The following is a 16,485-nucleotide window of genomic DNA, read 5'->3' on the forward strand; positions in this document are numbered from 1 at the left end:
AAGATGCACCACATTCGATACTATTAAAAAACCAAGTGCAATATGCATATGAAAGCAGCAAAGCTACCGGGTTTCCCATAAAAGTCACACGTTGTACTGACTTGAAAATATCTAGAAGCACAATGAAATACATCTCAGTGTGGTGGCTTCTTCCAAACTTTGAGGACAATTAGGGAGGGAACACATGGATTTCATCAATAATTTTTTTTTAAAAATCACCAATGAATATGGAAAACTCAATTTAAAGCATCAATGTAAAAGATCAAAGGTAGAGTGTTATAGGGTACTAAAATAATCCCTTGGGATACACCCAGAGAAACTGGAACACATTAAAAAATAATAGTACAGGAAGTCTAACTTCAGAGGAAATTCACAAAAATCTCAAGGTATTACCCTTCAAAAAGTAACAGATCAAGATCGTGTAAACCGAATTACTGACCAACTAATGCAGTTACAGGCAAGATTGCTGCTCACTGTTTCCAAGCTTGCCCTCCATGTGATTCCAGTCACCGATGTGATCAAGCCCTGCCTTCTCAGTTCAAGAGTGATCAGAGGTGGACAAAAATGCTCATATTTATCAATGATAACTACAACTCAGGAATGAATAGCAAAAGAGGACACCAAAAGTACATTTGCTGACCCATTGTAACTGAACTCCACTACTCTTTACATCGGACTGAATAGGCTGGTATCTCACAAAAGTCAGCTTCTGCTGCACTCCCACCTTATGAAACAGAAACATCTCACCTGGTAGAACACAACATAATCACCCAGTTCCACCTGCCTCCACCCACCAGAGAACACAGAATACAGAACAGTACAGCATGGTACAGAAGCTTCAGCCAACAATATTTTGGTGACCTGTTAATCTACTCCAAGATCAATCCAATGCTTCCCTACCACATAGACGTCCATTTTTCTTTATATGCCTGAGAGTCTCTTTAATGTCCCTAACGTATCTGTCTCCACCACCACCTTCTACTTAAAAAAAAATTCCCTTTGACATACCCCCTATACTTCCTTCCAATCACTTTAAAAGTATGTCCTCTCATAATAGCCATTGCCATGCTGGGAAAAGAAGCATTGGCTATCCACTCTATCAAGGACTTATCATCGTACACACCTCTATAAAGTCACCTCACATCCTCCTTCGCTCCAAAAAGTAAAGTCCTAGCTTGCACAACCTTTCCTCATAAGACATGCCCTCCAATCGAGACAGCATCCTAGTAAATCTCCTCTACACTCTCTCGAAAGCTTCCACAACTTTCCTATAATGAAGCAACTAAATCTGAACACAATGCTCCAATTTTCAGAGGTATAACATTAGCTCTCGGCTCTTCAACTCACTATGCACTTGGACCCCAAATTCTCTCTGTTCCTCCACATCCCCAAAAACCCTGTCATTAACCTGTATTCTGCTTTCAACCTTCCAAAGTGTATCACGTCACACTTTACTGATCAAACACTATCCGCAACTTCACAACCCAGCTCAGCATCAGTCTGTCCTGTTGTAATCTACAACAACTACATCACCAACCTTTGTGTTATCAGCAAACTTATGAACCTATCTTTCCACTTCCTCATCTAAGTCATATATATACATAAATAAATAAAATCAGGAAGATCCCTGAAGAACACCGCCAGTCATGGACCTTCGAGCAGAATACACTCCACCTACTGCCACCCTCTGCTTTCTTTGAGAAAGCCAATTTCGAATCTATGCAGCCAAGCTTCCCAGGATCCCAAACCTTGTGAATTTCTGAGTGAGCCTACCATGGGGAACCTTGATGAAAGCCCTACTAAAGATCCACATACAGCACATCCTGATTTATTAATATGTTTTATCACTTTCTCAGTCAAGCTCATAAGGCACAATATATCCTTCACAAAGCCATGTTGACTATCCCTAATCAGACCTCTAAATGCTCGTAAATCCTGACACTACGAATCTGCTTCAATAGCTTGCCTATCAGTGATCTATAATTTGCAGGATCATCTGCATAGAAACATAGAAAATAGGTGGAGTAGGCCATTCGGCCCTTCGAGCCTGCACCGCCATTCAGTATGATCATGGCTGATCCTCCAACTCAGAACCCCGCCTCAGCCTTCCCTCCATACCCTCTGATCCCTTTAGCCACAAGGTCCATATCTAACTCCCTCTTAAATATAGCCAATGAACTGGCCTCAACTGTTTCCTGTGGCAGAGAATTCCACAGATTCACCTCTCTCTGTGTGAAGAAGTTTTTCCTCATCTCGGTCCTAAAAGGCTTCCCCTTTATCCTCAAACTGTGACCCCTCATTCTGGACTTCCCCAACATCGGGAACAATCTTCCTGCATCTAGCCTGTCCAATCCCTTTAGGATTTTATATGTTTCAATCAGATCCCCCCCTCAATCTTCTAAATTCCAACGAGTATTAGCCTACTTCATCCAGTCTTTCATTATATGAAAGTCCTGCCATCCCAGGAATCAATCTGGTGAACCTTCTTTGTACTCTCTCTATGGCAAGGATGACTTTCCTCAGATTAGGAGACCAAAACTGCACACAATATTCCAGGTGTGGTCTCACCAAGGCCTTGTACAACTGCAGTAGTACCTTCCTGCTCCTGTACTCGAAACCTCTTGCTAGAAGTGCCAGCATACCATTCACCTTTTTCACCGCCTGCTGTACCTGCATGCCCACTTTCAATGACTGGTGTATAATGACACCCAGGTCTCATTGCACCTCCCTTTTTCCTAATCGGCCACCATTCAGATAATAATCTGTTTTAAGCAACACACATCAAAGTTGCTGGTGAACGCAGCAGGCCAGGCAGCATCTGTAGGAAGAGGTGCAGTCGACGTTTCAGGCCGAGACTCTTCGTCTGGACTAACTGAAGGAAGAGTGAGTAAGGGATTTGAAAGTTAGAGGGGGAGGGGGAGATCCAAAATGATAGGAGAAGACAGGAGGGGGAGGGATAGAGCCAAGAGCTGGACAGGTGATAGGCAAAAGGGGATACGAGAGGATCACGGGACAGGAGGTCCGGGAAGAAAGACGGGAGGGGGGACCCAGAGGATGGGCAAGAGGTATATTCAGAGGGACAGAGGGAGAAAAAGGAGAGTGAGAGAAAGAATGTGTGCATAAAAATAAGTAACAGATGGGGTACGAGGGGGAGGTGGGGCCTTTGCGGAAGTTAGAGAAGTCTATGTTCATGCCATCAGGTTGGAGGCTACCCAGACGGAATATAAGGTGTTGTTCCTCCAACCTGAGTGTGGCTTCATCTTTACAGTAGAGGAGGCCGTGGATAGACATGTCAGAATGGGAATGGGATGTGGAATTAAAATGTGTGGCCACTGGGAGATCCTGCTTTCTCTGGCGGACAGAGCGTAGATGTTCAGCAAAGCGGTCTCCCAGTCTGCGTCGGGTCTCACCAATATATAAAAGGCCACATCGGGAGCACCGGACGCAGTATATCACCCCAGTCGACTCACAGGTGAAGTGTTGCCTCACCTGGAAGGACTGTTTGGGGCCCTAAATGGTGGTAAGGGAGGAAGTGTAAGGGCATGTGTAGCACTTGTTCCGCTTACACGGATAAGTGCCAGGCGGGAGATCAGTGGGGAAGGATGGTGGGGACGAATGGACAAGGGAGTTGCGTCGGGAGCGATCCCTGCGGAATGCAGAGGGGGGGGGAGAGAAAGATGTGCTTAGTGGTGAGATCCCGTTGGAGGTAGCGGAAGTTATGGAGAATAATATGTTGGACCTGGAGGCTGGTGGGGTGGTAGGTGAGGACCAGGGGAACCCTATTCCTAGTGGGGTGGCGGGAGGATGGAGTGAGAGCAGATGTACGTGAAATGGAGGAGATGTGTTTAAGAGCAGAGTTGATAGTGGAGGAAGGGAAGCCCCTTTCTTTAAAAAAGGAAGACATCTCCCTCGTCCTAGAATGAAAAGCCTCATCCTGAGAGCAGATGTGGCGGAGACGGAGGAACTGCAAGAAGGGGATGGCATTTTTGCAAGAGACAGGGTGAGAAGAGGAATAGTCCAGATAGCTGTGAGAGTCAGTAGGCTTATAGTAGACATCAGTGGATAAGCTGTCTCCAGAGACAGAAAGATCTAGAAAGGGGAGGGAAGTGTTGGAAATGGACCAGGTAAACTTGAGGGCAGGGTGAAAGTTGGAGGCAAAGTTAATAAAGTCAACGAGTTCTGCATGCGTGCAGGAAGCAGCGCCAATGCAGTCGTCGATGTAGCGAAGGAAAAGTGGGGGACAGATACCAGAATAGGCACGGAACATAGATTGTTCCACAAACCCAACAAAAAGGCAGGCATAGCTAGGACCCATACGGGTGCCCATAGCTACACCTTTAGTTTGGAGGAAGTGGGAGGAGCCAAAGGAGAAATTATTAAGAGTAAGGACTAATTCCGCTGGACGGAGCAGAGTGGTGGTAGAGGGGAACTGATTAGGTCTGGAATCCAAAAAGAAGCGTAGAGCTTTGAGACCATCCTGATGGGGGATGGAAGTATATAAGGACTGGACATCCATGGTGAAAATAAAGCGGTGGGGGCCAGGGAACTTAAAATCATCGAAAAGTTTAAGAGTGTGAGAAGTGTCACGAACATAGGTCGTAAGGGATTGAACAAGGGGTGATAAAACCGTGTCGAGGTATGCAGAAACGAGTTCGGTGGGGCAGGAGCAAGCTGAGACAATAGGTCGGCCAGGACAGGCAGGTTTGTGGATCTTGGGTAGGAGGTAGAAACGGGAAGTGTGGGGTGTGGGAACTATAAGGTTGGTAGCAGTGGATGGGAGATCCCCTGAGCGGATAAAGTCGGTGATGGTGTGGGAGACAATGGCCTGGTGCTCCTTAGTGGGGTCACTATCTGTTTTCCTGTTTTTGCCACCGAAGTGGATAACTTCACATTTATCCACATTAAATTGCATCTGCCATGAATTTGCCCACTCACCTAACCTATCCAAGTCACCCTGCATCCTCTTAGCATCCTCCTCACAGCTAACACTGCCGCCCAGCTTCATGTCATCCGCAAACATGGAGATGCTGCATTTAATTCCCTCATCCAAGTCATTAATATATATTGTAAACAACTGGGGTCCCAGCACTGAGCCTTGCGGTACCCCACTAGTCACTGCCTGCCATTCTGAAAAGGTCCTGTTTATTCCCACTCTTTGCTTCCTGTCTGCTAACCAATTCTCTATCCACATCAGTACCTTACCCCCAATACCATGTGCTTTATGTTTGCACACTAATCTCCTGTGTGGGACCTTGTCAAAAGCCTTTTGAAAATCCAATTATACCACATCCACTGGTTCTCCCCTATCCACTCTACTAGTTACATCCTCAAAAAATTCTATGAGATTCATCAGACATGATTTTCCTTTCACAAATCCATGCTGACTTTGTCCGATGATTTCACCGCTTTCCAAATGTGCTGTTATCGCATCTTTGATAACTGACTCTAGCAGTTTCCCCACCACCGATGTTAGGCTAACCGGTCTATAATTCCCCGGTTTCTCTCTCCCTCCTTTTTTTAAAAAGTGGGGTTACATTAGCCACCCTCCAATCCTCAGGAACTAGTCCAGAATCTAAAGAGTTTTGAAAAATTATCACTAATGCATCCACTATTTCTTGGGCTACTTCCTTAAGCACTCTGTGATGCAGACCATCTGGCCCTGGGGATTTATCTGCCTTTAATCCCTTCAATTTACCTAACACCACTTCCCTACTAACATGTATTTCCCCTCAGTTCCCTCCATCTCACTGGACCCTTTGTCCCCTACTATTCCCAGAAGATTATTTATGTCCTCCTTAGTGAAGACAGAACCAAAGTAATTATTCAATTGGTCTGCCATGTCCTTGCTCCCCATAATCAATTCACCTGTTTGTCTGTAGGGGACCTACATTTGTCTTAACCAATCTTTTTCTTTTCACATATCTATAAAAGCTTTTACAGTCAGTTTTTATGTTCCCTGCCAGTTTTCTCTCATAATCTTTTTTTCCCTTCCTAATTAAGCCCTTTGTCCTCCTCTGCTGAACTCTGAATTTCTCCCAGTCCTCAGGTGAGCCACTTTTTCTGGCTAATTTGTATGCTTCTTCTTTGGAATTGATACTATCCCTAATTTCCCTTGTCAGCCACAGGTGCACTACCTTCCTTGATTTATTCTTTTGCCAAACTGGGATGAACAATTGTTGTAGTTCATCCATGCGATCTTTAAATGCTTGCCATTGCATATCCACCGTCAACCCTTTAAGTGTCATTTGCCAGTCTATCTTAGCTAATTCACGTCTCATACCTTCAAAGTTACCCCTCTTTAAGTTCAGAACCTTTGTTTCTGAATTAACTATGTCACTCTCCATCTTAATGAAGAATTCCACCATATTATGGTCACTCTTACCCAAGGGGCCTCTCACGACAAGATTGCTAATTAACCCTTCCTCATTGCTCAATACCCAGTCTAGAATAGCCTGCTCTCTAGTTGGATCCTCAACACGTTGGTTCAAAAAACCATCCCGCATACATTCCAAGAAATCCTCTTCCTCAGCACCCTTACCAATTTGGTTCACCCAATCTACATGTAGATTGAAGTCACCCATTATAACTGCTGTTTCTTTATTGCACACATTTCTAATTTCCTGTTTAATATCATCCCCAACCTCACTACTACTGTTAGGTGGCCTGTACACAACTCCCACCAGCGTTTTCTGCCCCTTAGTGTTATGCAGCTCTATCCATATCGATTCCACATCCTCCCGGCTTATCTCCTTCCTTTCTATTGCGTTAATCTCCTCTCTAACCAGCAACGCCACCCCACCTCCTTTTCTTTCATGGCTATCCCTCCTGAATATTGAATATCCCTGAATGTTGAGCTCCCATCCTTGGTCACCCTGGAGCCATGTCTCTGTGATCCCAACTATATCATATTCATTAATAACAATCTGCACTTTTAATTCATCCACCTTGTTACGAATGCTCCCTGCATTGACACACAAAGCCTTCAGGCGCACTTTTACAACTCTCTTAGCCCTTATACAACTATGTTGAAAAGTGGCCCTTTTTGATGCTTGCCCTGGATTTGTCGGCCTGCCACTTTTACTTTTCACCTTACTACTTTTTGCTTCTACCCTCATTTTACACCCCTCTGTCTCTCTGCACTGGTTCCCATCCCTCTGTTGTGAACTAACCTCCTCTCACCTAGCCTCTTTAATTTGATTCCCACCCCCCAACCATTCTAGTTTAAAGTCACTTCAGTAGCCCTCACTAATCTCCCTGCCAGGATATTGGTCCCCTCAGGATTCAAGTGTAACCCGTCCTTTTTGTACAGGTCACGCCTGCGCCAAAAGAGGTCCCAATGATCCAAAAACTTGAATCCCTGCCCCCTGATCCAATCCCTCATCCACGCATTTATCCTCCACCTCATTGCATTCCTACTCTCACTGTCGTGTGGCACAGGCAGTAATCCCGAGATTACTACCTTTGCGGTCGTTTTCCTCAACTCCCTTCCTAGCTCCCTATATTCTCCTTTCAGGACCTCTTCCCTTTTCCTACCTATGTCATTGGTACCTATATGTACCTATATATCTGCAGTACCTTTCTTGAACAAAGGACTAATATTTGCCATCTTCTAATTATCTGGTACTATTCCTGAAGACAGTGAATACCTAAAGATTATGAACAGTGCACCAATTTCTTCCCTCATTTCCCAGAGTAACCTGGGGAATATCTTGTCCAGCCCCAGAAATTTAGCTATTCTAATGTTTTTCAGAAATTCCAACAGTTCCTCTTTCTTAACCTCAACACATTCTAGCGCATTAGTCTGTTCTACACTGACCTCACATCTGTCAAGGTCCCTCTCACTGGTGAATACCACGAAGTATATATTAAGGACCTCCCCTACCTCCTCTGACTCCAGGCGCGTTTCCTCTTTTATCCCTGATCGCTCATCATCTTCCTGTTCTTGTTTAATGTCTTGGGGTTTATTTAATCCTACACACTATGGCCTTCTCATATCCCCTTCTAGCTCTCCTAAATGTCTTCTTAAGCGCTTTACTGGCTATCTTATAGCTCTCAAGAGCCCCCATCTAATCCTTTCTTCCCGACCTTTATTTTCTGCCTCTTGAATAAATATTCCATGTCTTGTCAACCATGTTTTTTTATCCTACCAATCTTTCCCTGCCAACGGGATAAACCAACCCAAAACCCCATGCAAGTGCTCACTACACAACCTCCACTTTTCTGTTGTACATTTCTGAGAACATCTGTTCCTAATTTACACCTCCAAGTTTCTGTGTAATAGTACATTTAGTCCTCCCCATCTGCGATTTCTCAGCCCAGCTCTGTATCCGTCTGTCCTGTTGTAATCTATGACAACCTTCCTCACTTACCACATCAACTTTTCTGTCACCTGAAAACTTACTAACCCATCTCTCCACTTCCTCAAAGTAGGGGTGTGCCTGTCCCAGCACGTGAAGTCAGCTCCGGCAAACTGGACCTATGAGACCAAGAACTATGAGATCCAACGGCTATGAAGGTAGTTCTGCAACACCACATAGAGAGCGAAGGGCATGACAAGAAATAGACAGGGCATCAGTCACCCACTACAATCAAGGAAGATGCCAGTTTGTGACGACTACTCATACTACCGGGCCTGGATATACAAGGTCATGAATGGAACTGCCCGACTGCAATGACTTTTCCACTTTAAAAATTCTCCTGCACAAATCTCCAGTCATCATTGGATACAATGGAGAACCAAAAGTGCTCCCCAATTATATACTTTCAATACCATCTGCTTCTATTCTTGTTCAAACTATGCTGAAGGTCAGGGAGTTGTGGTCACTTTTTCCGAAATGCTTGCCCACGGAGAAATCCATCACCTAACCAGGTTCATTACCTAGTACTAGATACAATACGGCCTCTCCTCTACTCAGCCTGTCCACATACTGGGAATCCTTCCCAATAACATGCTCTGCCCCACCTTAAACCTCTTGCAATATCAATATTGCCTATCAATATCAGGGAAGTGTTAGTCACCCATGACAACAACCCTATTATTTTTGCACCTCTCCCAAACTCCTCCTCAGCCCCCTTGTTGCTACCAGAGTGGGGTAGGGGGAAGAAAGGAGAGGCAATATAGAATAGTGATTGCTCCCTTCCTGTTTCTGAACTACACTGGTTCAGTTGGCAATCCCTCCACGACGTCCCCCTTTCTGCAGCTGAAGTACTATAACTGATTAGCAATGCCGCTCTCCATCCTGTTTCCCGTCCCTCTAAACCCCATGCTTGCCCTTGCAGCAGCCAAGTATCTGTAATGTGCACAACTTCTGCAAGACTTTCCCCGAGTTCGGCCGCACCTCTCCTCCCACTCACGTGACCCCGTGCCCGGCCAGATTTCCCTTCACCCTGCCCCTATTCCCCCCAGCATCAGCTTCTCCCTCGGCATCCGTTCCACCGAGTGCTCCCTCAAAACACATTTGCACCACGCTCTGACCTTGTCCTCAACGCCGTCCACGCTGCGTCAATGTCAGCGTAAAGGTTTTTCTCGGACGGTTTCCCGTTGCTGGCTCCATAACCCGAATAGTCGTAGGAGAAGATATTGCAGTTGATGCGGGAGCCGAGGCCGATGTAGAAGCTGCACATCTGACCCAGGTCCACGGCGTTGCCGTGTGAGAACAGCAGTGTGTAGCGGGAGCTGGGGGCACAGCGGACGAACATACACCCGATGCGGGTGCCGCGGCTGGTGCGGGTGAAGAACACCTCGAGGGAGTCGAGCTCCCGTTGCGTGTACTGCCAGTCGGCCCGCTCCGACAGGTGCAAGGTGCTGCTCGCCTCGTCCACCAGCACCGTGTAGGTGGGCTCGGGCGGCAGGAAGGCGAGCTTGGCCGCGATCCGACTCGGGCAAGGCGGGCAGCAGAAAAGCCAGCAGAGCTCGCCGAGCGAAAAGCCATTCATCCTGAGGCGCCCGCCCGCGGGCCCGTTCCGTTACCAGGCAGCGGGCACGCGCGGGGCCGCCAAATAACGGTCACTGCCGCGGGCGCCCGCCTCGTACGGTGACGGCAGGTAAATGGCCCTCATTAGCACGGGTGTGTTGTCACGGTGTCGCTCAGTTTGGGCCCGCCACGTCCCTCCACAGACACACACACAGGCTGAGAGAGCAGTGAAGGGGGCGAGGCGAGGCGGCCAGGCCGCCGACCCGCGCTCTCAACGAGGCGACACTTCCGGTCATTGGGCGCCGCGCTGGGGGCGGACCGCCATCCGCCAGCGCCAAATTCAATAACCAGGTTCCCTCATGTCGCTCCCCTCGGTACCTCAGCAAGTCTTCTCACGCACTATTAAAACCAGAAACTTTGAATATTAACTGATCCATATACACAGAAAGATCCCACAGAAAGCAAAATCGAAAAATATACACAAGAGAAAGACTGCAGATGCTGGAAATCCAAAGCAACACTCACAAAATGCTGGAGGAACTCAGTAGGTCAAACAGCATCTTTGGAAATGAATAAAGAGTCGACGCTTTGGGCTGAGATCCTTCTTCATGACTAAAAAGGTTGGGGAGGGGGGAGGAAGACGGCTAGAAGATGATAGCTGAAGCCAGGTGGTTTGGAGAGGTGAAGGGCTGCAGAAGAAAGAATCTAATAGAGGAGAGTGGACCACAGGAGAAAGGGATGGAGGACGGACCAAGAGGTAAGTGATAAGCAAGTGAGAAGAGGTAAGAGGCCAAAGTGAGGAATAGAAGAAGAGGCTAGAGGAAGGGAAAAATTACCAGAAGGAGAAATTAATATTCATGCCATCGAGTTGGAGTCTACCCAGACAAAATATAAGGTGTTGCTCCTCCACACTGAGAATGGCCTCATCTTGGCGCAAGGGGAGACCATAGACCAACATGTTGGAATGGGATTGGGAATCGGAATTAAAATGTTTGGCCCATTGGGAAGTTCTGCTTTTGCCAGATGGAGTGGTGGTGCTCGACAAAACAGTCTCACCAATGTGGAGGAGGCCACATGGGGAGCACCAGACTCAGTAGATGACCTCAGCAGGGTTTGCATGCAAAGTGTTGCCTTACCTAGAAGGACTGTTTTGGAACCTGATTGGAGGTGAGGGAGGAGATGAATGGGCAGAGCACTTAAGCGCTGGGAGGGACAAGTGGACGAGTGAATCACGGAGGGAGCTATCCCTATGGAAGTCGAGGAGGGAGGTAAAGATATATTTTGTGATAGGATTCCTTTAGAGATGGCAGAAGTTCTGAAGGATGTTGAGTTGGATGCGGAGGCTCATGGGGTGGTGGGTAAGAACAAAAGGAGCTATCGCTGTTAAGGCAGCGGGAAGATGAGGTGAGCATGGATGTTTAGGAAACAGAGGAGATGCAGGTAAAAAAAATCCACCTGAGGAGAGCAGTATCTTCATCATATGAAATGGAAATCTGCCCCAGCTAGACATCTGCATTGAGACCCAAAGCTTCGTAGGTGCATCCTTCAGCAGATGTGTCAATTCTGTTCTCATGTCTGTAGGGGGATTTCAGTTCACAACCTTGAGAATCAAGTCAAGCCATGATTAAATTAGGCTACACTTTGAAAACAGAATGAGTGGGTCTTGATAATTCAATTCTTCAAATGTTAAACTACAAACAGTTTCAATTTATCTGTACTCTAGACAGGTGAGATTTCAAGTTATGTGCGGCTGCTTAGAAAATCATCACAAATTCTTTGCAGGATTCTTGGTCGGCAAACTCTTTGAGAGGATTCTTAGTTACAGGATTTACAAGCATTTGGAGCAGGGCTGATTAGGGTTAATCAGCAACCAGCTTTATGAGGGATAGGTCATGCTTCATGAGCCTGATTGAATTTTTCGAGGAAGTAACAAAACATATAGAGCAGTAGATGTTGTGTATATGGATTTTAGTAAGATATTTAACAAGGTTCCTCATTTAAAGATTAACTTTATTTGTCACATTACATCAAAACATATAGTGAAATGTGTCGTTACAGCAAATAAAATTAGCAAGGACTTGCAGGTGTCATCACACTTCTAGCACCAACATAGCATGCCTATAACTTACTAACTCTAACCCTAACCATTGGTCTTTAGAATGTGGAAGGAAGTGGGAGCACCCAGAGGAAACCCAAGCAGTCATGTGGAGAATGTACAAAGTTACTGAGTGGCAGGAATCACACCCCAATTGGTGATTGTGGCACTGTAAAACAATTGCACTAACTGCTAGGTTACCATGCCACCCATATCGTAGGCTCATACAGAAAGTCATGAGGCAATGGATCTAGGGAAACCTGGCTGCGTGGATTCAGAATTAGCTTGCCAACAAGAAGCTGAAAGTGGAAGTAGGTGGTCAGTGATCAGTGGTGTTCTGCAGAGACAGTGTCTGTGGTCTGTTCTAGGATCCCTGCTGTTTGTGATATTTATAAATTACTTAGGTGAGAAAGTGGAAGGACAAGTTAGTAAGTTGATAAATGACATGATGTGGATAGTGTAGAAGATTGTTGTAGGTTACATTGGGACATTGATAGGATGCAGAGCCAGGTAGATAAGTGGCAGATGGAGTTCAATCCAGAAAAGTGTGAAGTCATACACGTTAAAAAGGTCAAACTTGAAAGCAGAGTGCAGGGTTAATGGAAGAATTCTTGGCAATGTGGAGGATCAGAGGAATCTTGGGGTCCATGTCCATAGATACCTCAAACTTACTATACAAGTTGATCGTGTTGTGTATTTAATATTTCAGTAATATTTGAATAATCTTGTATATATAGTAGTTGATTAAGCATTCTTATTCATTTAAATAATTTGTTATGGGTTATATGTATAAATATGTGAATTGCAAATGTCATCACGCTACCATGTGATAAGTGTGAGACTCGCTTAAAGTAATCACAAAGTTAGACTTACATTTCAGACTGCCGTGTCTTCCTTTGAATGAGTTTAATGTTTTGAAGTTACAAAACATAACAGTGGCAATGAGTTATTTTTAAAACAAACCTAGATAGCTACCATCCTGTTGAAGCACAGTGAGGAATGGCAAGCAAAAAAACAGCACAGCAGGTGCAGAGATAGTTGAGTTTTAAAAAGGTAAGACACAATCGGGTTTTTTTAAAAAGTCAGAAAGTGGAAGTATTCATGGATTCATAATGAGTGAGTACTGGGTGATAATAATTTTAAAAAGCAGAAATGTCTGACTACATTGGAAAGATCAATGTGTTTGATTACACAGTTGTTAACTGGTTCATGTATACTGACCAAATTGAACAGTATTTTGAAGCAAGTGAAATAGTCAGTGAGAAATGAGTACCAATTGTGCTGAGTGCATTGGGTTTAAAGGGATACAGTTTGCTTTGAAGTTTAACTTGCTCCAACCAAACCATCAGAAATGAGCTTTGCTGTTATTATGAAAATAATGCAGGAACATTTAGAACCAAAGCTGTCGTTCATTGCAGAAACAGAATAAAAAGGAAGGGGAGTCCATTTCAGCATATGTAGTTGAATTGAATACTTTGAGTATTGTCAGTTCAATGATGGGCTTAATGATGCAGTGAGAATCATTTAGTTTGTGGAATCTTACAAGAAAGCATTCAAAAATGGCTCCCAACTGAAGCACAACTTACATTTAAAAGAGCAATTGAAATTGCTGATCAATGAAGATAACAGACAGACACAACTGAGTTACAGTCAGGAAGGAAAGTGAGTGTGAATAAAGTTGCAATGTCTAGATGGAGGGCCAAACAAATTGTGTTACCATAGTGCCATGGGCTCACATACACCAGTTCTATCCAGATTTATATGCAAATTTGTAGAAAATTCAACAAAGTAGGACACATATGTCAAGCAGACAAAAATAAATAGACAGCACAGAAAAGAGGAAAAGCTAAAGAGTCAAGTTGCAGTTTCAAAAAAACACTAATTTGCATGCTGTTGATGAAAAATCTGATAATAATGGGAGTGACACAGGACTGTATAGCCTTGAGATTTGCAATGTGAAAATTAGCAATAGACAAGCAATGTGGTTTAAACCAGATGTGAATGGCAAATTAATTAAAGTGGAATTGGACACTGGTTCAGCTGTTTCAGTCATTCCACAAAATGAGTTTGAACAGCATTTCAAAGATGCTAAACTGAAGCCTGCAGATATCTAACTAAGAACTTATACTGGGGAAAAGATAACAGTGAAATAGAACAACCAAAAAGCTACATTGAGCTTGTATGTGGTAAAAACAGGAGAACCAGTACTTTGTATGTGTCCTTCTTCGTTGATTGGCTGAGACAACTACAACTTAATTGGAGATCCATCCGCAATTTGCATGCCACATACCCTGCAATGAAACCAACTGAAAGCAAATTAAGAAAGGTATTGGATGATGCCACAACTGCCTCCATGCCAAACACCATGAACCATTGCCCAAAAGAGGACAAACAGTATGAGTGCCAAACTCTATGCCTTTGGTTGGAAAACATATTGGACCAAGGGAGGACCATGATGCTCAGAGGAACCGTGAAAGTGATGAAAGCAGTGGTCTGACGACAACAGTTTTTGAAGGCCACATATCTGAGGACGGCTTTTGATATGTTAATCAGACAGTTACTTGCGCAATGTGACTTGTTTTTAAGATGAAAGAGAGTTCAAGGAACTTCAGGATAATTGCAAACATTTAGGTTTTGTAAGTAAGAAGAACCAGAATCTACTCTGCGTGCATTAAGGTTATTGCATGAACTTCAAGTGGGAGACAAAAGCTGCTTGTAAAAGTAGATGCAAAGACCAAAGCCTAGCTGGACGAATGGAAGGCTAAAAAGGAAGGAGTCAGTGGAGATAAGAAAACAGACAATTTGTCAAATTATGTTGTGCATGAGGAAACCAAGAGGAGAGATCAGATCATAAAGAGAGCAATAGAAGAATTAATAAGAGAATACTTCAGTGAACTAAATGGACCTTCCCAAGATCAAGATGCACATCCTAGAAAGAAGAAAAAGAAAGACAAGAAGTTGAAAAATAGAAGGAAGGGTCTACAGCAGTGAGAACCACTTCCTGCAGTGTAAGAGTCAATTCGTACAAATACCACAGACGAGGCCCAGAACCTGGGATTGTTTCATAGTCACACATCTCACCATTACTGTGCCATGCACAGTAATCCCCTTGTCAGGAAAGATGTTATCCCACAAGAGTAAGAAAGCCTCCACAGTAATTAAATCTTCAGCCCTGAAGAGGACAATTTAAAATTTATTATGCTGTGGACGTCTGTATAGTACTGTATAGTATGTTGTGTATGTAGTTGAGATGCAGTTTGTATTTAATATATCAGTAATATTTGAGTAATCTTGGTTATATATTGGTTGATTATGCATTCTCGTTTGTTTAAATCATTCATTACAGGTTATGTGTATATATAACCTGTAATGAATTGCATAATGTCATCACACTAACACATGATAAATCCATGCCTCACTTAAATTAAGCACTAAGATAGATTCATATTTTGACACTCGTGTCTTCCTTTGTATTATTTTAATGTTTTGAAGTTACAAAACATAACAGAAGGGTAATTATGAAATCGTACTGTGGATTGGCCTTCATTAGTTAGGGGATTGAACTCATGAGCTGTAAGGTAATGGTGCCGCTCTATTACACTCTAGTTAGACCACAGTTGGAGTATTACTTTCAGTTCTGGTTGCCTCATTATAGGAAGGAAATGGAAGCTTCATTGAGGGTGCTCCCTATATTAAAGAGCATGTTAACAGGAAAAGGTTGAGTGAACTAGGACTTTTCTCTTTAGAGTGAAGAAGTATGAGAAGTGATCTATAAAATGATAAGTATAAATGATAAATATAAGATGATAAGAGGCGTTGACAGAGTAAACAATCAGTGCCTTTTTTCCAAAGAAGAAATAGCTAATACAGGAGAACATAATTTTAAGGTGATTGAAGAAAAGTATAGGAGCGATGTCAGAGGTAGGTTTATTACGCAGAGAGTGGTGAGTGCAAGGAACACATTGGCAGGGATGGTGGTAGAGGCAGATACATTAGAGACATTTAAGAGACCCTTAGGTAGTCAGATGAAGTGAAAAGAAATGGAGTGAAGGTTTAGATTGATCTTGGAGTTGCATAATTAAACGTGGTGATGAATCAGCACATAGAAGGGACATTGAAAATCTGGCTGAGTGGTGCCACAGCAGCAACCTCTTATTCAATGTCAGCAAGACCAAGGTGCTGATTATTCACTTCAGAAGTAGGAAGCCAAAGGTACATGAGCCAGTTGCCAGTCCTCATTAGAAGATGAGAGCTGGAGAGGGTCAGCAACTTCAATTTCCTCAGTGTTATCATTTTGCCTCTTCAGCTCGTCGGATGATTGCATTTCTTATTTTAATGGCTAGAAGATCCATTTTGCTGAATTGGAAAGAAATTAATCCTCCTACCACATTTCATTGGTTTTCTCAGACTATGCTGTTTAAATTTGGAAAAAATTAGAAGTGTTGTTTATGACCTTCTATTAAATTTGAAAAGACT

At 43.9% G+C, this 16,485-nt stretch overlaps 1 protein-coding gene across 1 annotated transcript in view; it reads right to left on the reverse strand.

Moving 5' to 3' along the window:
• Nucleotides 1–10,199, reverse strand: part of abhd17c (abhydrolase domain containing 17C, depalmitoylase) — a 45,533-nt gene extending 35,334 nt beyond the window's left edge. The window contains exon 1 of the mRNA XM_063065770.1: nt 9,476–10,199. Coding sequence (XP_062921840.1) covers nt 9,476–9,936 — 461 coding nt within the window. The 5' untranslated portion in view covers nt 9,937–10,199. The remainder of the gene's footprint in view (nt 1–9,475) is intronic.
• Between the last annotated feature and the right edge of the window lie 6,286 nt (nt 10,200–16,485).

The sequence above is a fragment of the Mobula hypostoma genome, chromosome 13 (genome assembly GCF_963921235.1).
Source record: "Mobula hypostoma chromosome 13, sMobHyp1.1, whole genome shotgun sequence".
NCBI lineage: Eukaryota > Metazoa > Chordata > Chondrichthyes > Myliobatiformes > Myliobatidae > Mobula > Mobula hypostoma.